At 35.9% G+C, this 21,461-nt stretch overlaps 1 protein-coding gene across 6 annotated transcripts in view; it reads left to right on the forward strand.

Annotated features, from left to right (window-relative positions):
- The window catches only part of KANSL1L (KAT8 regulatory NSL complex subunit 1 like), a 134,294-nt gene that overhangs the window by 21,370 nt on the left and 91,463 nt on the right, over nt 1-21,461 (forward strand). For all 6 annotated transcript variants that reach the window (XM_018059961.1, XM_018059974.1, XM_018059975.1 and 3 more), the window contains exon 2: nt 2,308-3,424. In XM_018059961.1, the coding sequence (XP_017915450.1) occupies nt 2,337-3,424 (1,088 nt within the window). In that variant the 5' untranslated portion in view covers nt 2,308-2,336. The remainder of the gene's footprint in view (nt 1-2,307; nt 3,425-21,461) is intronic.

The following is a 21,461-nucleotide window of genomic DNA, read 5'->3' on the forward strand; positions in this document are numbered from 1 at the left end:
TTTGACACAGAAAATTATACAGAAATCTTTATTTTTTGAGACATTGAACAGTAAAATATAAAAAAGGCAAATATTTTTATCTCAGAGTATTAACAACCATTAACATTTGTTCATTTTTCATTGAATCTTTTTCCCCTAAGTAATAAAATATTATAGTTAAAATTCAACAAAAATAGTTAGTTCTGTTTCATGCAACTTACCTGACTACTGTTACAGCTTTGGTAAGTATTTTTCCGGTTCCTCTTTTGTTCTTGTAAACATTTAAACACACACTTATATACATAAATATGGTATGGTTTTGTGTTTGTATTTTATTTATATGGTACCATAGTATGGGCTTCTCTCATAGCTCGGTCAATAAAGAATCTGCCTGCAATGCAAGAGACTTGGGTTCAATCCCTGGGTCGGGAAGATCCCCCTGGAGAAGGAAATGGCAACCACTCCAGTATTCTTGCCTGAAGAATCCCATGGACAGAGGAGCCCATGGGCTACAGTCCATTGGCTCACAAAGAGTTGGACACAACTGAGTGATTAAACCACCACCACTGCACCATAGTATATATATTCTGCACCATTTTTTAAAAAGTTATTTTGTTTTTGAGGTTTGTCCATATTGATGCATATAGATCTAGGTCATTCACTCTTTAACCACTATCTAGCATTCCGTCATGTTTAATATCCATTCTCTTATTGTTAGATATGTAGGTCACTTTGAAAGAGTGGTTTTCTCATACAAACACTGATCTCTTGTGTACCTTTCCACATTATTGTCAAATTAGCATCAAATTATGGTTCAGATAGACGTGAGAAGTCTTATTTACCCACATTCCCATGGTAAGTGATATTTTCAGACTTAAAACTCTCTTTTCAATTTGATTAGAAAACTCATCTCTTGCTTTATTAACCCACATTTCCTTTATTACCGTTACAACTGAGTATATGTTTAATGACCATTTGGGCGTCATCATCTCTGAAGTATCTGACTGTTGTAACTTTTGCTCATTTCTAGGAGTTCTTTATATACTAATCCTTTGTTGATATATGTTGCAAATATCTTCTTCTAGTCTGTCACTTTTAACCCTGTGTATAAGTTTTTATTCTAATTTCATAGACATTTTGTGCCTTTTTTTTCCTTTTGATAATTCTTGTTAGTCTTTGCAGAGAATATGATTTTGGTTTTGTGTTTTTAAACAAGAACACAAGAATGAAGGATCTAGAGTTACAGCTAAGTCCGGGGACTTAGCTTATGTGAATTTGGCTATTTAAATGGCTACTAACTGTCATGTGCTTTGAGACAGAAATTATAGTGTTATAGTTCCAAAGTATCTTCGAAAATGTGTGATTGTTAATGATATAAAATGTTTTCACTAACTCTTAAATCTTCATAATTTTTAATAGTACTAAATTACCTTTTTTATGTCAGAATATGTAATTTTATACTTTTTCCTTTGATAAAATAATATGAAATTTGTTTAATTATGGGATTAATCTTTAGTGTCATCTGTTATATTCCCCACTATGTTTTCAGGCAGGAGTAAGAACTTCTGTAATGATAACTGATTAATATCCATTTGTGAAAAGAAAATAATGATTGCAGTTTAAATTTTCACATTGTGGATCAGGCTAGTTTTCAGTACCACATTATTTTTTAGCACCTGTGAAATAATATCCTTTTTTTTTTTTTTTTTGGCTGTGCCACGAGGCTTGCAGGATCTTAATTCCCTGAGCAGAGATTGAACCCAGGCCCTGGCAGTGAAAACACCAAGTTCTAACCACTGGACCACCAGGGAATTTCCAATTATATACTTTTTTGTTTGTAGTTCAGTTCTGTGTTTTAGTTATTAGTACTGTTCAAATTGTGAAGTTTAAATTGAGAAATGAAAATTTTGAGCAGTTACATTTTATAAAAATTATATTTTTGTTTGGAAATGTGGGATCAAGTCACATTTTCAAGTATGAATCCCAGGATGGATTTTTTTTTTCTTTTGACTATCATAATCATTGTCAAAAAACAGAAATCTTGAGATATAATTGCATTCACAAATATTTATCTTTTATGTACTAGGTACAAAACATCTTTCATTGAAGTTTTGGGTAGTAGGCCTATAATTAGAGTGAAGAATAATCCTTATTAAATTCCTTATGAACTAGCAAAGAGCAGAGATAATGTTAGGAGTTGGCAAATTAAGGGAGAGTTTGGTTCCATTCACTTTTTAACCAGAGACATTGAAAGTGTTGCCCTTGGTAACAGTATAAGCATAAAACTTCTTTCTTGATATTTGATCTTTTATTTTTACATTATTTTAGGTTTCCAGTAATTATCTGCAGGATTCGCCATGACCCCGGCTCTGAGGGAGGCAGCAACAAAGGGTATCTGCTTTTCATCTTTACCGAGTGCCATGGAATCAGACAAGATGCTGTGCATGGAAAGTCCAAGAACTGTAGATGAAAAGCTAAAAGGAGACACTTTCTCTCAGATGCTGGGATTTCCAACTCCTGAACCTACTCTTAACACTAATTTTGTGAATTTAAAACATTTTGGCTCCCCTCAGTCTTCAAAACATTACCAGACAGTTCTTTTAATGAGTTCTAACACTACGTTAAATAAATACAATGAGAATTATAAACAAAAGAAATTAGGGGAACCCAGCTGCAATAAGCTGAAAAACATACTGTGTAATGGCGGCAATATTCAGCTCAGTAAAATTTGTCATTCTCATTCTGAAGAGTTCATCAAAAAGGAACCTCTGTCAGATACCACAAGCCCGTGCGTGGCAGATGTACAAATTATTTTGGATTCAAATGTAACCAAAGACACTAATGTAGATAAAGTACAACTGAAAAACTGTAAATGGTACCAAAAGAATGCACTTTTGGATAAAGTTAGTGGTGGTGAGATTAAAAAGGGGTTATTGCACCGTGCTCAAAACAAAATTGGACCTGACCACTCGTATGTGCCTATTAGCTCCTCAGCTGCTGAAAAGGAGGAGGAAGTGAATGCTCGTTTACTTCAGTGTGTGAGTAAACAGAAAATTTTACTTAGCCAGGCTAGAAGAACTCAGAAACATTTGCAGATGCTCCTGGCAAAGCATGTTGTTAAGCACTATGGTCAACAAATGAAATTTTCTATGAAACATCAGTTCCCCAAAGTAAAGATTTTTCATGAACCTACCACAATTTTGGATAACAGTTTACCTAAATGCACTGAAATTAAGCCAGACATCAACATATTGACTGCAGAGACTAAATTGTGGAATGACACAAAAAATGGCTTTGCACGGTGTACAGCTGCAGAAATCCAAAGATTTGCACTGTCTGCCACAGGGCTGTTGTCTCATGTTGAAGAGGGTCTGGATTCTGATGCAACTGATAGCAGCTCTGATGACGATTTGGATGAATATACCGTTAGAAAAAATGTATCAGTGTAAGTGCAAAATTATTATTAGACCTTTTACTGTTCTGTGTATAGCAGCAACTTTTTCTTGATTTCAAGATATGTTAAAAGGAAAGCAATTTTCTAAAACCTTAATGCCATAAACTCTAAGTTATAAAACTTTGGTGAACTTTAAAAATGTTTGATTTGTTAAAAATGACTGTGTGAATATATACATACTATTTAAAAATAAGTTACCCAATTGCTCTATCTAGGAAAAACCCTTATAGGAATAATGAAAAATAATTAACTGTAAGTATGTGTTTTTTCTGTTCTTCAATGGAATAGGATATGGACAGCTCTTAAAATTTTGCTCAAGTAACCTAGCCAAAATGTATGGTTCAAAACACTTAAAGTCAGCATAGGGACCCTCATTGGCTTCAGGAGTCAATTGGTAGTACATATAAGCTGACCTGCTACTTAGAAAAATATTTAGCTATTTACAGACTCATATTCACAGCTGTCCGGAGAAGGCAATGGCACCCCACTCCAGGACTCTTGCCTGGAAAATCCCATGGACGGAGGAGCCTGGTAGGCTGCAGTCCATGGGGTCGCTGAGGGTTGGACACAACTGAGCGACTTCACTTTCACTTTTCACTTTCCTGCATTGGAGAAGGAAATGGCAGCCCACTCCAGTGTTCTTGCCTGGAGAATCTCAGGGACGGGGGAGCCTGGTGGGGTGCCGTCTATGGGGTCACACAGAGTTGGACACGACTGAAGTGACTTAGCAGCAGCATTCACAGCTGTCAGTTCTGGTCTTGGCCAGCTTACTCAATTTTTGCTAGATTAATATAATCAAAATTATAATGTCATCTATTAGATACCTATTCAATGCTTCTTATTTGCTGGACCCTAGTTTGTAGGCAAAATATTCACAGCTTCTACCCTCTTGGGAATCTGCCACAAAGAGTGGTATCTAGATATTTTATGAAACAAAACAAGCTTAAAGAAAAATAGTTTTACTCATCATACTATTTTAATACTCCAGAACAGCTCTGGTAGTTTCTGGGATGATGGAAATGTTTTATATCTGTGTATCCAGTAGCAACTAGCCCCCTGTGGCTATTGTGTACTTGAAATGAGGCCAGTACAACTGAAGAACTGAATTTTTAATTTTATTCAATTTGATTTAGTTTTATTTTAAACAGCTAGATGTAGTTTTTAATCTAGCTTTCATAGAACCTGTTAATGTCCCTAAATTGATGCAAAATACTGTGTGGTATTTGGGGAGGAAGAAGTTCATCATTTTTATCAAATTCTCGAAGATAAATAAGGATTATTAGAGAATTAGAAGCTGAATACATTAATATATGTGCGCGTGTGTGTGTGTGTGTGTGTGTGTGTGTGTGTGTGTGCGCGCGCGCGCTAGTTGCTCAGTTGTGTCCAGACTCTTCGCGACCCTATGGACTGTAGCCCTTCAGGCTCCTCTGTCTATGGGATTTTCCAGGCAAGAATCCTGGAGTGGGTTGCCATTTCCTTCTCCAGGGGATCTTCCTAACTCAGAGATTGAACCTAGGTCTCCCGTATTGCAGGCAGATTTTTTACTATCTGAGCTACCAGGGGAGCGAATACATTAATCTTTACTAGTAAATAGAAAGTCAATGTATTAATTTTTCTAGCTAAGAGTAAAATATAAAACAGTGACCATTCCAGGTTTTTGGTGTTCTATTTTCATGATATTTGAAAAGTATTTGAATGTGAGAGCTAATAGTTATTGAGGACATGTTTTTTTAACTGGCATTGTGCTATTTACTTTACATTTGACATATTATTTAATCCTTTCAACAACCATGGGAGGTAATTTTTGTTATCTTTATTTCACTTAATAAATTACTTGCCTATGGTAAAAAAACCAATTATGATGGAGCTAGGCTTCTCCCATGTATATGAAACTTTAAACCGCTGGACTTTCTATTGAACCATGCAGCTTTGTCAACATTATATCAGTGATGCTTATATTATTAAGCACACTTGTTCTGAGGAAAGCCCAGAAATTTATCAGATTTTCTATTTATAATGCTTTTGAACTAATTCAGTTTAATATTTAGTAGGTAAATGTAGATTATTTACTTTTTTTGTTTTTAATATTTAGTAGGTAAATATAAATTATTTACTTTTTGTGTTTTTAATATTTAGTAGGTAAATGTAGATTATTTACTTTTTTGTTGTTAGAGGTAATGGGCAGGATTTTTTACTGTTGAAATATAATTGATATACAATATTATGTTAGTTTCAGGTATGTTGTGTAGTGATTTGACATTTACATACATTTTAAAGTGATCATCACAAAGTCTAGTAACCATCTGTCCATATATGAAGTTATTACAATATTACCAACCATATTCCTTATGTATTACATCTCCATGCCTTATTTATTTTATAAATGGAGGTTAATCCCCTTCACTTCTTTACCCCACCACCCCACACCCTGCCCTTCTAGATTCTGTACGGTATTTGCCTGACTGAAGTCATATAATATTTGCCTGACTTACATATAATTCCCTCTAGATTTATCCATATTGTTGCATAGGGCAAGATTTAATTTTTTATGGCTGAATGATATACCATTGCGTTTGTGTGTGTATAAACCAACTTCTTTCCCCATTCACTTATGGCTAGATACTTAGGTTGCTTCCATACCTTGGCTATTGTAAACAATGCTTCAGTGAACATGTGGGTGCCTGTCTTTTTGAGTTAGTGTTTTGTTTTCTTTGGATAAATATCATGAAATGGATTACTGGATCATATAGTAGTACTATTTTTAATTTTTTGAGAAACCTCCATACTGTTTTTCATAGTGGTTGCACTAATTTACATTCTTACCAACAGTGTACAGGGGTCCTTTTTCTTTGTATCCTGTCAGCACTTGTTATTTCTTATCTTTTTGATAATAACATTCTAATGATGGAGATCAGTCCTGGGTGTTCTTTGGAAGGAATGATGCTAAAGCTGAAACTCCAGTACTTTGGCCATCTCATGCGAAGAGTTGACTCATTGGAAAAGACTGTGATGCTGGGAGGGATTGGGGGCAGGAGGAAAAGGGGACGACAGAGGATGAGATGGCTGGATGGCATCACTGACTCGATGGACGTTGAGTCTGATTGAACTCTGGGAGTTGGCAATGGACAGGGAGGCCTGGCGTGCTGCGATTCATGGGGTCGCAAAGAGTCGGACATGACTCAGCGACTGAACTGAACTGAATGGTGTGAGGTGATAGCTCATGGTGGTTTTGATTTGCAGATCTCTGACTTGCAGTGATGTTGAGCTCTTTTTCATGTACCCGTTGGCCATCTGTGTCTATTTTGGAAAAATGTCTATTTAGATCCTCTGCTTATTTTTTAGTCAAATTTTTTGTTTTTGATGTTGAGTTGTATGAGTTCTTTGTATATTTTGCGTATTAACCCTTCATCAGCTATATCATTTACAAATATGTTTCCCCATTCAATATTCAGCCTTTTGATGTTTTGGTAGTTTCCTTTGCTAAACAACTTAATTTTAAGCAACTTAAGGCAAGTGCTACTATTTTCTGTCATTGTATACCCAGTTCCTAGCATTGTCGACTTTTCAGTAGTTTTTGGTGTTTGTTGAGTGAATTAATGAATTTTTCTGTATTTGTATATGTAGTTGTAAAGCTATAAAAATTGAGGTTGGCAATCTGTAAAATTTCTCTGTTGTTTATCTTTTCTCCTTCCATTCTGAAGTTTATCTTTATTTGATTTTTCCTCCTTTCTTCCTTGGTCTGTAGTAACAAATCACAAGATATATTTTACACAGTTTAGAACCAGCATAAGTGTGTGTTGAACGAATAAATGAAATATGCCAAAATGTGGACATTTAAATGTCATTATTGGGGGCAGGAGGAGAAGGGGACGACAGGATGAGATGGCTGGATGACATCACCGACTCGATGGACATGAGTTTGAGTGAACTCCAGGAGTTGGTGATGGGCAGGGAGGCCTGGAGTGCTGTGATTCATGGGGTTGCAGAGTCGGACACGACTGAGCGACTGAACTGAACTGAACTGATTCTAATATATAACATTTTAATTTTGATAAGTAAAATTGATAAAATGTATTATATTTTCTTAAAATCTTAAATTATATAATTATAAGTGTCTTATTTATTTTTGTTTTTTAGTTTATAGTGTGTATAAGAAAAACAAATTCCTTTACTCCATCACTCTCATCAGGAAATTTACCTGTGAAGAGATATGATTGTTTTAGGAAATTGGAAAGTACTCATATTGCCCATTACCAGTTATTTTAAATATATATAGTTCATAATGACATTACTGATATACTTTAATAAGACTAGTGTGCACTGAACACTTTTTTAGAGTTAAGTTTACTTTGAAAATTAAGATAGGACTTCTTTGTAGGTTTGAGATATAATCCTATTTGAATGGAATCCCCCGTTCCATGTTCTGTCCCTTTGTGGAAGGAGCACAAGTTCTGGATATACTGTGTTACAATCATGGCTTGCTCTGTGACTGAGCAATGGTTAGGTTATCCTTAACCCACTGAATCAGATTCCTCTTGGTTTGGTGTACATTAAAGAGTTCTGGAGATGATTAGATGAAATAATAATGTACCTATATGTAATAACGCACTGATTTGACAGCCATTAAGCGATTTATAGTTTTGGAAAACTGGAGCTTAATATCCCATGGGAAACTTGGGGAAACAGAGTAAAATATACACCTAAGTTAACCATTTGAGAGGCAAAGAACCTGGAGTATTTATTTGTATGTGAAATGGCTTCAGTTATTGAGTTAAGACTATTCCTATTTGTGTTAATTCCAATTCCTTGGCAGTTCTGTTCTAAAAAGCCTTTAAAGAAATGCAAGTGCTGACATTTGGAAGTCAGATCTATGTGTGTGAATTGCTAAGTTGTGAAGGTATATGTGTGGATCACAGACAGAATCTGCTACAATTATGTTGGCTCTTATCTGGTGGTAAGGGCTTGGAGTTCTGGCTTTTTGTTCTCCCTCTGGGAAATGATGGTTATTTACTTTCTTCCAAGATGGATGTGGGAAAACTCTTAGATTTTTAACACAAACATGTTCTGATCCTCCAAGCTTGTAAGAAAAAAGGAAGAAACATGGTTTCTTGTCTTATTTGAGAAAATCTGCCAATATTTTTCAAATCATTCAACCATCTTTGATGTTGGAAGAAAAATCTCTTCATTTTTCCAACTTAGTTTCCATATACTGAAATTTTCTTTGAGTTGTTTACTTCAGTATGTAAATTGGCTCTCTTGATAAGGAAATTCTTTTAAACAAAATCAGATATTCACTAAGAAATAAAGGAGTATTGTTGATGCTTGCTTAAGAGCTGTGAGGTTGACTCCAGATTGAAAGGAAAAAACAAAGTAGTTTCTTATAGACCCGCAGAAATTGAATACTCAGTTTTCTAAACACTTCCTATTTTGCCAGTAGAAAGGAAAAAATTCAGGTGATGAATGCTCCTTCGAGGAATCTGAAAAATAGGAGTATGAACTCAGTGTGACATTCAGAGAGTAAAGAGCTGAGTAATACTATATTAATAAATTGCAAATAAGAGTATTTAAAGTTTGTATAATATCACATTGACAAATTACTTTTGTATTTATCACCTTTTAAATTCTCTGTACTTCATAAATAGATGGGGGAAGTCTGATTCTTTTTTGTTTTACTTGTATGGGAAACAGAAAAAGTTGAATGGAAGACAGTCCTAGAGAAATTGCAGTGATATTTGAGTGACCGCTTTTGATGAAAGGGAAGTAAAGAGCAGAAATTTAAAAATGTAATTGTGAAACATCATTAGTTACAAAATGGTAAAATAGTTTATATTGTGGTATAGCACATTGTTGAGGAAAGTAAAACTTCAGTTAAAATAAGCTCATTGGTTTATATTATTTTTTTAACTTATAAAATCTATTTTCAAGTAGTGTTAGGTTCACAGCAATATTGAGCAGAAAGCACAGAGAGTTCTGTATACTCCCTTCCTCCTCCACACATACAGCTTCCTCTCAGATTGACATCCCCCACTGCAGTGGTACTGTTTGTTTCAATTGACATTCCCCACCATAGCGGTACTATTTGTTTCAGTCAGTGAACCTCCAAAGACACATCACTATTGCCCAAAGTCCACAGTTTAACATAGGATTTACCCTTGGTGGTGTACATTCTATGGGTTTGGGAAAATTGTTAATGATATATATCCATCACTGTAGTATGACACAGAATGGTTTCACTACCCCCATAAATCCTCTTTGTTCTGCCTGTTCATCCTTTCTTCCTTCATAACCCCTGACAACCACTAATCTTACTGCCTCCGTAGTTTTGCCTTTTTTAGAAAGTCATATAGTCGGAATGATGCAGTGTGTAGCCTTTGCAGATTGGCTTCTTAGTACTAGGCACTTAAGTTTTTCCTGTATTTTCCTGGCTTGATATCTCATTTCTTTCTAGCACTGAATAATATTCCACTGTCTGCATATAACCACAGTTTATTTAATCCATTCACTTGTTGAAAGATGTCTCGGTTGCTTCTAGGTTTTGGAAGTTATGAATAAAGCTGCTATAAACATCTGCATGCTGGTTTTTGTGTGGACATACATTTTCAATTCATTTGGGTAGATGCCAAGGAGTCCAATCTCTGGATTATATGGTAAGAGTATGTTTAGTTTTGTAAACAAACTGCCAAACTGTTTGCCAAAGTAGCTGTAATACTTTGCATTCCAGCCAACAATGAATGAGAATTCCTATTGCTCCACATCTTTGCCAGCATTTGATGTTGTCAGTGTTTTGGATATTGGCTATTGTAATAGATGTGTAGTGGTATATTATTGTTGTTTTAATTAGTAATTCCCAAGTGACATAGGATGTTGAATATATTTTCATATGCCTACTTATATATATCTTCTTTGGTGAGGTGTCTATTCGAGTCTTTTGCCTACTTTTTAACTGGATTGACTTTTATGAGTTCTTCATATGTTTCAGATAACAGTCCTTTATTATATATGTCTTTTGCAAGTGTTTTCTCCTAGTCTATGGCTTATTTTCTCATTCTCTTTCAAGTGTCTTTTACAGAGGAGTTTTTAACTTTAATGAAGTCTGGCTTATCAGCTGGAGAAGGAAATGGCAACCCACTCCAGTGTTCTTGCCTAGAGAATCCCAGGGACGGCGGAGCCTGGTGGGCTGCCGTCTGTGGGGTCACACAGAGTCAGACACAGCTGAAGCGACTTAGCAGCAGCAGCAGCAGCAGCAGCTTATCAATTATTTCTTTCATGGATCATGCCTTTGATGTTGTGTCTAAAGTGTCATCACCGTATGCAAAATCATCTAGATTTTTTCCTATGTTATCTTCTTGGAATTTTATAGTTTGTGTTTTATATTTAGGTCTGTGATCAATTTTGAGTTAATTCTTGGAAAGAGTATAAGGTGCATGTCTAGATTCATTTTTTTTTTATGTGAAATGTCTAGGTTTTCCAACACTATATATTAAAAAGTTTGCCCTTTCTCTGCTATGTTGCCTTCACTTCCTGTCAAAGATCAGTTGACTGTATTTATGTGAATTTATTTGGGGGCTCTGTATCAGGTTCTGTTAATCTATTTATCTATTCTTTTGCCAATACCACATTTACTGTAGCTTATGCTAGGTCTTGAATGTGGATTATTTCAGTCCTCTGACTTCGCTCTTCTCCTATAATATTGTGTTGGCTATCTTGGGTCTTTTGCCTCTCCATATAAACTTGAGAATCATTTTACTGATTTCCACAAAACAGGTTGCTGGGATTTTGATTAGGATTGCATGGACTCTAGAGAGCAAGTTGGGAAAAACTGGCATATTAACAATATTGATTCTTCATTTCATTGAATATGGAATATCTCTCTAGTTTTTTAGTTCTTTTTTGGTATCTTTAGTCATAGTTTTGTTGTATTTCCTCATCATGATCATATATATTTTTCATAAGATTTATACCTGAGAACGCACTGGTCATAGCAAACACCCTCTTCCAACAAAACAAGAGAAGACTCTACACATTGACATCACCAGATGGCCAACACCGAAATCAGATTGATTATATTCTTTGCAGCCAGAGATGGAGAAGCTCTATACAGTCAGCAAAAACAAGACCAGGAACTGACTATGGCTCAGATCATGAAAGCCTTATTGCCAAATTTGGACTTAAATTGAAGAAAGTAGGGAAAACCATTACACCATTCAGGTATGACCTAAATAAAATCCCTTATGATTATACAGTGGAAGTGAGAAATAAATTTAAGGGACTAGATCTGATAGACAGAGTGCATGATGAACTATGGATGGAAGTTTGTGACATTGTACAGGAGACAGGGAGTAAGACCATCCCCAAGAAGAAGATGCAAAAAAGCAAAATGGCTGTCTGGAGAGGCCTTACAAGTAGCTGTGAAAAGAAGAGAAGCCAAAGCAAAGGAGAAAAGGAAACATATACCCGTTTGAATGCAGAGATCCAAAGAATAGCAAGGAGAGATAAGAAAGCCTTCCTCAGTGATCAGTGCAAAGAAATAGAGGAAAACAATAGAATAGGAAAGACTAGAGATCTCTTCAAGAAAATTAGAGATACCAAGGGAACATTTCATGTACAGATGGGCTCAGTAAAGGACAGAAATGGTATGGACCTAACAGAAGAAGAAGATATTAAGAAGAGGTGGCAAGAATACACAGAAGAACTACGCAAAAAAGATCTTCATGACCCAGATAATCATGACGGTGTGATCGCTCACCTAGAGCCAGATATACTGTAATGTGAAGTCAAATAGGAAGCATCACTATGAACAAAGCTAGTGGAGGTGATGGAATGCCAGTTGAGCTATTTCAAATCCTAAAAGATGATGCTGTGAAAGTGCTGCACTCAATATGCCAGCAAATTTGGAAAACTCAGCAATGGCCACAGGACTGGAAAAGGTCAGTTTTTATTCCAATCCCAAAGAAAGGCAATGCCACAGAATGCTCCAACTACCACACAGTTGCACTCAGCTCACACGCTAGTAAAGTAATGCTCAAAATTCTCCAAGCCAGGCTTCAGCAATACGTGAACTGTGAACTTCCAGATTTTCAAGCTGGATTTAGAAAAGGCAGAAGAACCAGAGATCAAATTGCCAACATTCACTGGATCATCAAAAAAGCAAGAGAATTCCAGAAAAACATCTATTTCTGCTTTATTGACTATGCCAAAGCCTTTGACTGTGTGGATCACAATAAGCTGTGGAAAATTCTGAAAGAGGTGGAAAATTCTGAAAGAGATGGAAATACCAGACCACCTGACCTGCCTCTTGAGAAACCTATATGCAGGTCAGGAAGCAACAGAACTGGACATGGAACAACAGACTAGTTCCAAATAGGAAAAGGAGTACGTCAAAGCTGTATATTGTCACCCTGCTTATATAAGTTATATGCAGAGTACACCATGGGAAACACTGGGCTGGATGAAGCACAAGCTGGAATCAAGATTGTCAGGAGAAATATCAATAACCTCAGATATGCAGATGACACCACCCTTATGGCAGAAAGCAAAGAAGAACTAAAGATCTTCTTGATGAAAGTGAAAGAGGAAAGTTAAAAAGTTGGCTTAAAGCTCAACATTCAGAAAACGAAGATCATGGCATCTGGTCCCATCACTTCATGGGAAATAGATGGGGAAACAGTGGAAAAGTTGGCTGGGTATATTTTTGGGCTCCAAAATCACTGCAGATGGTGACTGCAGCCATGAGATTAAAAGATGCTTACTCCTTGGAAGGAAAGTTATGACCAGCCTAGATAGTATATTCAAAAGCAGAGATATTACTTTGCCAACAACGGTCTGTCTAGTCAAGGCTATGGTTTTTTTCCAGTAGTCATGTATGGATGTGAGAGTTGGACCATAAAGAAAGCTGAGTACTGCAGAATTGATGCTTTTGAACTGTGGTGTTGGCGATGACTCTTGAGAGTCCCTTGGACTGCAAGGAGATCCACGCAGTCTATTCTAAAGATCAGTCCTGGGTGTTCATTGGAAGGACTGATGTTGAAGCTAGAACTCCAATACTTTGGCCACCTGATGCAAAAAGCTGACTCATTTGAAAAGACCCTGATGCTGGGAAAGATTGAAGGCAGGAGGAGAAGGGGACGACAGAGGATAAGATGGTTGGATGCCATCACTGACTCAATGGACATGAGTTTGGATAAACTCCGGGAGTTGGTGATGGACAGGGAGGCCTGGCATGCTGCAATCCATGGGGTCACAAAGAGTCGGACATGACTGAACAACTGAACTGAACTGAACTGAACTGGTTTCATTTTTGGAGGTGCTAATGTAAATAGTAATGTGTTTTTAATTCAAATTCTGCCTCTTCTTTGCTAGTGCATGAGATAGTTTTTAAATCAACTTTGTATCCTGCAACCTTGTTATAATTGCTTATTAGTTGTAGGCTTTTAAAACATGATTCTTTTGGATTTTTCCCATAAATAACCATGTCATCTGTGAACAGAGAGTTTTATTTCTTCCTTACAAACCTATGTATCTTTTATTTCCTATTTTTTTGCGTTAGCTATAATTTCCAGTACCTAGTGTTGAGAAGGAGAGATGAGGGAATATCTTGTCTTGTTCCAGAAATTAATGGGAAAGGTTCTGCTGTTTTACAGTTACGTATGATGTAGCTGTAGTTTTTTGGTAGACAATTTTAATCAAGAGAAGAAATTCCCTCTACTCCTAGTTTACTTTGAGTTTTTGTTGTATGTGTTGTACTTTCTGAAATGCTATTTGTACAACTATTGGTACATTCGTGTGGTTGTTTTCTTTTTGATGTGATATGATATAATGATGTGATAATGATATGATCATGTAATGCCTGTTGATGTGATGGATCACATTAACTGATTTTGAATGTTGAACCAGTTTTGCATACTGGAATAAATCCCACTTGGTTATGGTATTTAAGTCTTTTTATACATTGTTAAATTCAATTTACTAATTTTTGAGGTTCTTTGTGTCTGTTTTCATGAGATTGTAGACATCTTGTAATAGCTTTATCTGGTTTTAGGGTATTGCTGTCTTCATAAGTAAGTTAGGAAATAGTTCCTCTGCTTCTATTTTCTGAAAGAATTTCTAGAGAATTGGTAAAATTTCTGCCTTAAATTTTTGGTAGAAATTGTCAGTGAACTCATTTGGACCTGGTGGTTTCTGCTTTGGGCAGTTATTAATTATTGATTTAATTTCTTTAACAGATACAGTCCCATTCTGACTGTTTATTTCTTCTTTTTTGCAATTTGGCAGATTGTACTTTTCAAGGAATTGGCCCATTTTCTCTAGGTTATCAAATTAGTGGACTTAGATTTTGTGTTTTCAGTCTCATTTGATTTCTGCTCTGATTTTTATTATTCCTTGTGTACTTACTTTGGATTTAATTTGCTCTTTTCTGATTTCCTAAAGATTTCTCTTATTTTCCAATATATGAATTTAATGCTGTAAATTCTTTTTTTCTCTTATGCTATTCACTGTAAGCACTGTTTCCACTGTATCCCACAATTTTTTTGCTTTTCTTTAATTTTTATTTATGCTTTTAATTACAAAAGTGATAATATCCCACAAATTTTGATGACTTGTATTTGCATATTCATTTCGTTCATAGCATTTTAAAATTTCTAATGAGGTTTCTTCTTTGTTTACATGTTAATTAGAAGTGTGTTGTTTAATCTCCAAGTATTTTGAGATTTTCCCGTTAACCTTTCTGTTAATGATTTCTAATTTAATTCCTTTGTGGCCTAGGAGCAGACATTATATAATTTCTGTTTTTTTAAACTTGTTAAAGTGTGTTTTATGACCCAGAATGTGATCTCTTTTGGTGAATATTTAATGTTATCTTGAGAAGAATATGTAATCTGCTGTTGTTGGATGAAGTAGGATATAGATATCAATTATATCCAGCTATTAATAATTACTGGTGCTGTTGAGTTCACCTCTGTCTTTACTGATTTTCTGCCTGTTGAATCTATGCATTTCTGATAGAGGGAATGTTAAAGTCTCTGATTATAGTAGTGGATTTATCTATTTCTTCTTGCAATCGTCTGTCAGTTTTGCCTCACACAGTTTGATATGAGTTTGTTGTTCTTGTTTTGTTGTTAGCATTAAATACACATTTAAGATTGTTACCTTCTCAAAGTATTATTATTATCTAATACCCCTCTTTATTCATGATAACATTCTTGCTGTGAACTTTGTCCTGTCTGAAATTAACGTAGCTACTCCCACTTTCTTTTTTTTATATATTTATGATATTTACTTATTTTGGCTGCACTGGGTCTTTGTTGCTGCCATTGGGCATTCCTCTAGTTGCCGTGAGCGAGGGTTACTGTCTGGTTGTGGTGCATGGGTTTTTCATTGTGGTGGCTTCTCTTGTAGAGAGCAAGCTCAGTAGTTGTGGCCCATGGACTTAGTTGCCCTGCTGCATATGAGATCTTCTTGGAACAAGGATCAAACCTTTGTCCCCTACATTGGCAGGCAGACTCCCAACCACTGAACCACCAAGGAAGTCCCTCCAACTTTCTTTTGTTTAGTGTTAGCATAGCCTAACTTTATCTCTTCAGTTTAGGGTTGTTGTTTTTTTTTTTTTTAGTATAGCTGTTATTTATTAGTGAGATTAGTGGTTATGATTCTCCCTTTGACCTATTAGCCTTCCACACACACACACACACACACACACACACACACACAGACAAAAACATTTTTTAAAAATTGAAGTGTAGTTAATTTACAATGTTGTGTTACTTTCAAGTGTGCATATATATGTCAAGTGTGTATATGTATATGTATCGAAGTGAAGTCGCTCAGTCGTGTCTGATTCTTTGCAACCCTGTGGACGAGAGCCTAACAAGCTCCTCCGTCCATAGGGTTTTCCAGGCAAGAGTACTGGAGTGGGTTGCCATTTCCTCCTCCAGAGGATCTTCCCAACCCAGGGATCGAACCCAGGTCTCCCACATTGTAGGCCTATGCTTTACCGTCTGAGCCACCAGGGAAGTCTATATATATATAAAAGATTATTTTCCGTTATAGGTTGTTATATAGGTATGTTATAGATTGTACCTTGAAAGGTATAATCTGCCAAATTGCAAACAAGAAGGAATAAGCAATCTTAATAGGGCTGTTTATATACTGTTAATTTAAGATACCGAATATAGTTCCCTGTGCTATGCAGTAGGTCCTTGTTTATCCATGCGGCTGCAGAGTCAAACACAACTGAGCAACTGAACTGAGTGTATATATGTTCACCCCAAACTCCCAGTTATCTCCCTGCCCCACTGCTATTCCATTTGGCAACCATAAAATTGTTTTCTGTGTCTATAAGTCTATTTCTGTTTTTGTAAATAAGTTCATTTGTATTGTATTTTCAGTTCAGTTCAGTTCAGTCGCTCAGTCGTGTCCGACTCCTTGCGACCCCATGAATCGCAGCATGCCAGGCCGCCCTGTTGTTCCACATATAAGGGATATCCCATGATATTTGTCTTGCTTTGTCTGACTTCACTTAATATGATAATTTCTAGGTCCATCCTTGTTGTTGCAGATGGCATTATTTTATTCTTTTTTATGATTGGGTAATATTCTGTTGTTTGTGTGTATGTATAGGTGTGTGTGTGTGTGGGGTCTTATTTATTCATTAATCTGTTGATGTTACTTCCATATCTTGGCTATTTTAAATAGTGCTGCTATGAATACTGGGTGTATATATCTTTTCAAATGAAAGTTTTCTCTGCATATATGCCCAGGAGTGAAATTGCAGGAACAAATGGTAGCTCTATTTTGAGTTTTTAAGGATCTTACATACTGTCCTCCATAGTGACTGCCCCAATTTATATTCCCACCAACCATGTAGAAGACTTCCTGTTTCTCCACACCTGCTCCAGTGTTTATTATTCATAGACTTTTTAATGATGCCCATTCTGATTGGTGTGAGGTTATACCTCATTGTAATTTTTATTTGCATTTCTTTAATTAGTGATGTTAAGCATCAGTTCGTATGCCAGTTAGCAGGCACATTTGTATGTCTTCTTTGGGGCTTCCCTGGTAGCTCAGTGGTAAAGAATCTGCCTGCCAATGCAGGAAGTTTGATCCCTGGGTTGGGATGATCCCCTGAAGAAGGAAATGACAACCCACTCCAGTATTCTTGCCTGGCAAATCCAATGGACAGAAGAACCTGGTTGGCTACAGTTCATGGGGTCCCAAAAGAGTTGGACATGACTTAGCAACTAAACATTCTTTGGAGAAATATCTATTTAGGTCTTCTGACTACTATTATTATTTTTTTTTTGACATTAAGCTGTATGAGCCATTTGTATAATTTGGGAAATTAATCCCTTGTTGGTAGCATCATTTGCAAACATTTTCTCTCAGTCTGTAGTTTGTCTTTTGTGTTGTTTATGATTTCCTTTGCTGTGCAAAAGCTTTTAAGTTTAATTAAGTCCCATTCTTTTTTTCTTTTTCCATTACTCTAGGAGACAGCTGCTTATATTTTCCTCTAAGAGTATTATAGAATCCAGTCTTACATTTAGGTCTTCAACCCATTTTGAGTTTATTTTTGTATATCATGTTAGAGAATTTTCTTTTTTTTTTTTGAGATCGAAGCCTTTTTATTCACACAATATTTTCAGTGAAAAATTACTATAAAGTAGCTTTTTCATTTAGGCACAAAGTTTTACCCCTTGAAACTGTTTGTCACTTTTATCTCATTGTGTATATCCATTTATATACCAGTGGACACTTAGGTTGTTTCCATATCTTGGCTATTGTAACCAATGCTGTTATGAACCTGGGGGTACAGGTATATTTTCGAGTTTGTATTTTCAGTTTCTTCAGATAAATACCAAGAGGTAGAATTGCTGGATCATATGGTAGTTCTATTTTTAGTTTTTTGAGGAATCTCCAAACTGTTTCCATAGTGGCTGCACTAATTTACATTACCACCAACAGTGAACAACGGTTCCCTTTTCCCCACACCCTCTCCAGCATTTATGTATAGACTTATTAATGATGGCTATTCTGACTGGTATGAGGTAGTATCTCATAGTTTTGATTTGCATTTCTCTAATAATAACAACTGGCATCCACTGCATTACTCCTGAGTTTTGAAAATACCACCAAGAGACACCATAAGGAAAGTGAACAGTCAAGTCACAAACTGGGAATGTATTTTGAGTTTACTTTTGTATATCATGTTAGAGAATTTTATTTCATTCTTTTACATGTGGTTGTCCAGTTTTCCCAGCACCATTTATTGAAGGGACTGTCTTTTCTCCATTGTGTGTTTTTGCCTCCTTTGTGTAGATTGAACATTAGAGTATGGGTTCACTTCTGGCTTTTCTATCCTAGTCCATTGATCTATGTGTCTGTTTTTGTGCCAGAATCATACTGTTTTGATTACTATAGCTTTGTGGTTTAGTCTGAAGTCAGGGAGCCTGATTCCTTCAGCTATATTCTTCTTAAAATCATTTTGGTTATTTGGGGTCTTTGTGTTTCCATACAAATTTCAAAATGTTTGTTCTAGCTCTGTGAAATATGCCATTGGTAATTTGCCGGAGATTGCACTGAATCTGTAGATTGCCTTGAGGTATGGTCAATTTTAACAATATTGATTCTTCCAATCCAAGAACATAGTATATCTTTCCATCTGTTTGTGTCATCTTCAGTTCCTTTCACTCAGAGTCTTACAGTGTTCAGAGTATAGGTATTTTACTACTTTAGGCAGGTTTATTCGTAAGTATTCTTTTTGATGCGATGGTAAATGGGATTGTTTCCTTACTTTATCTTTTAGAATATAGAAATGCAACAGATTATTGTATATTAATTTTGTATCCTGCAACTTCACCAGATTCATTGATGAGCTCTAGTAGTTTCCTGGTAGTGTCTTTGGAATTTTCTCTATATAGCATCATGTCATCTGCAAACAGTGACAGCTTTATGTATTGTTTTCCAGTTTGGATTCCTTTTATTACTTTTTCTTATCTGATTATTGTGACCAGGACTTCCAAAATTATGTTAAAGTAGTGAGAGTAGGCATTCCTGCCTTATTCTTGATCTTAGAGGAAATGCTTTCAGCCTTTCGTTGTTGAGTATGACATTAGCTCTGGGCTTGCCATATAGGCCTTTATTATACTGAGGTCAGTTCCTTCTAAGCCTAATTATTGAAAAGTTTTTTTATCATAAATGAATTTTGTCACAAACTTTCTTTGCATCTGTTGAAATGATCATATGATTTTTATTCTTCAGTTTGTGCAGTTTTCAACTTTTGTGGATAGTGAAAAATCCTTGCATCCTGGGATAAATCCTACTTGATTATGGTGTATGATCCTTTTACTGTATTGTTGGATTTGGTTTGCTAGTAGTTGTTTTTTTTTGTTTTTTTTTTTTTTTTTTGAGGATTTTTCATCTATTTTCTTCAGTGAAATTGGCCTATAATTTTCTCCTTTTGTGATAACTTTGTCCAGTTTTAGTATCAAGGCAATAGTGGCCTTATAGAGTGAGTTCAGAAGTGTCCCTTCATTTGCGATTTTTTTTTAATAGTTTGAAAATGTTTGGTAGAATTCACCTGTGAAGCCATCTTGTCCCGAACTTTGGCTTTTGGCAGTTTTAATTACTGATTCAACTTCATCGGTAATTGGTCTGTTCATATTTTGTTTTTTCCTGGTTCAGTGTTAGGAGATTGTACCTTTCTAAGAATTTGTCCATTTTTCTAGGTTGTACATTTTATTGGTATATAGTTGTTCATCATAGGGTCTTATGATCCATTCTGCTTCTATGGTATCACTTATAACTGCTTTTTTATTTGTGATTGTATTAATTTGGGCCTTCTCCCCTTTTTTTCTTGATGAGTCTGGGTAAAGGTTTATCAATTTTGTTTATATTTTCAAAGAACCAGCTTGTAGGTTCATTGATCTTTTCTATTTTTTCTTTTAGCATCTACTTCATTTGTTTCTGCTCTGATTTTTATGATTTCTTTTCTTCTACTAACCTTGAGTTTTGCTTGATATTCTTTCTGTTTGCTCTAAGTGTAAGGTTAGGTTGTTTATTTGAGATTTTTCTTGTTTCCTGAGGTAAGATTGTATTGCTATAAACTACTCTCTTAGAACTGCTTTTGCTACATCCCGTGGTTTTAGATTGTCATGTTTTCATTTGTCTCTAAGTATTTTTTAATTTTCCTCTTTGATTTCTTCAGGGATCCATTGATTTTTTTAGTGCCATATTGCTTAGCCTCTCTGTGTTTGTGGCATTTTTTTTTCTTTCTTGTAATTGATTTCTAGCCTCATGGTGTTAGGGTCCAACAACACATTTGCTGTGATTTCAGTTTTCTTAAATTTACCAAGGCTTGCTTAGTGGTCCAGGATGTGATCTATCTTAGAGAGTGTTCCATGTGCACTTGAATGTGCATACTACTGCTTTCAGATGGAATGCTCTATAAATAACAGTTAAGTCTGGGTCATTTAAGGACTGTTTTTCCTTGTTGAGTTTCTGTGTGGATGATCTGTCCATTGATATGACTGGGTTGTTACTGTAACCCCGCTATTTTTGAGTTGTTGTTCAGTCACTCAGTTGTGTCTGACTCTTTGCAACCCCATGGGCTACAGCATGCTAGGCTTCACTGTCTTTCACTTTCTCCCAGAGTTTGCTTAAACTCATGTACATTGAGTCGATGATGCTATCCAACTATCCTGTCCTCTGTCGCCCCCTTCTCCTCCTGCCCTCAATCTTTCCCAACATCAGGTGGCCAGAGTGTTGGAGCTTTAGCAGTAGTCCTTCCAATGAATATTCAGGGTTGATTTCCTTTAGGATTGACTTGTTTAATCTCCTTGCAATTCAAGGAACTCTCAAGAGTCTTCTCCAGCACCACAGTTCAAAAGCATCAATTCTTCTATGCTCAGCCTTCTTTATGGTCCAACTCTTACATCTGTACATGACTACTGAAAAATCTATAGCTTTGATTATTCACACTTTTGTTGGCATGATGTTTCTGCTTTTCTAATATGTTGTCTAGGTTTGTCATAGC

This window comes from Capra hircus, chromosome 2 (assembly GCF_001704415.2).
Source record: "Capra hircus breed San Clemente chromosome 2, ASM170441v1, whole genome shotgun sequence".
Taxonomy (NCBI): Eukaryota; Metazoa; Chordata; class Mammalia; order Artiodactyla; family Bovidae; genus Capra; species Capra hircus.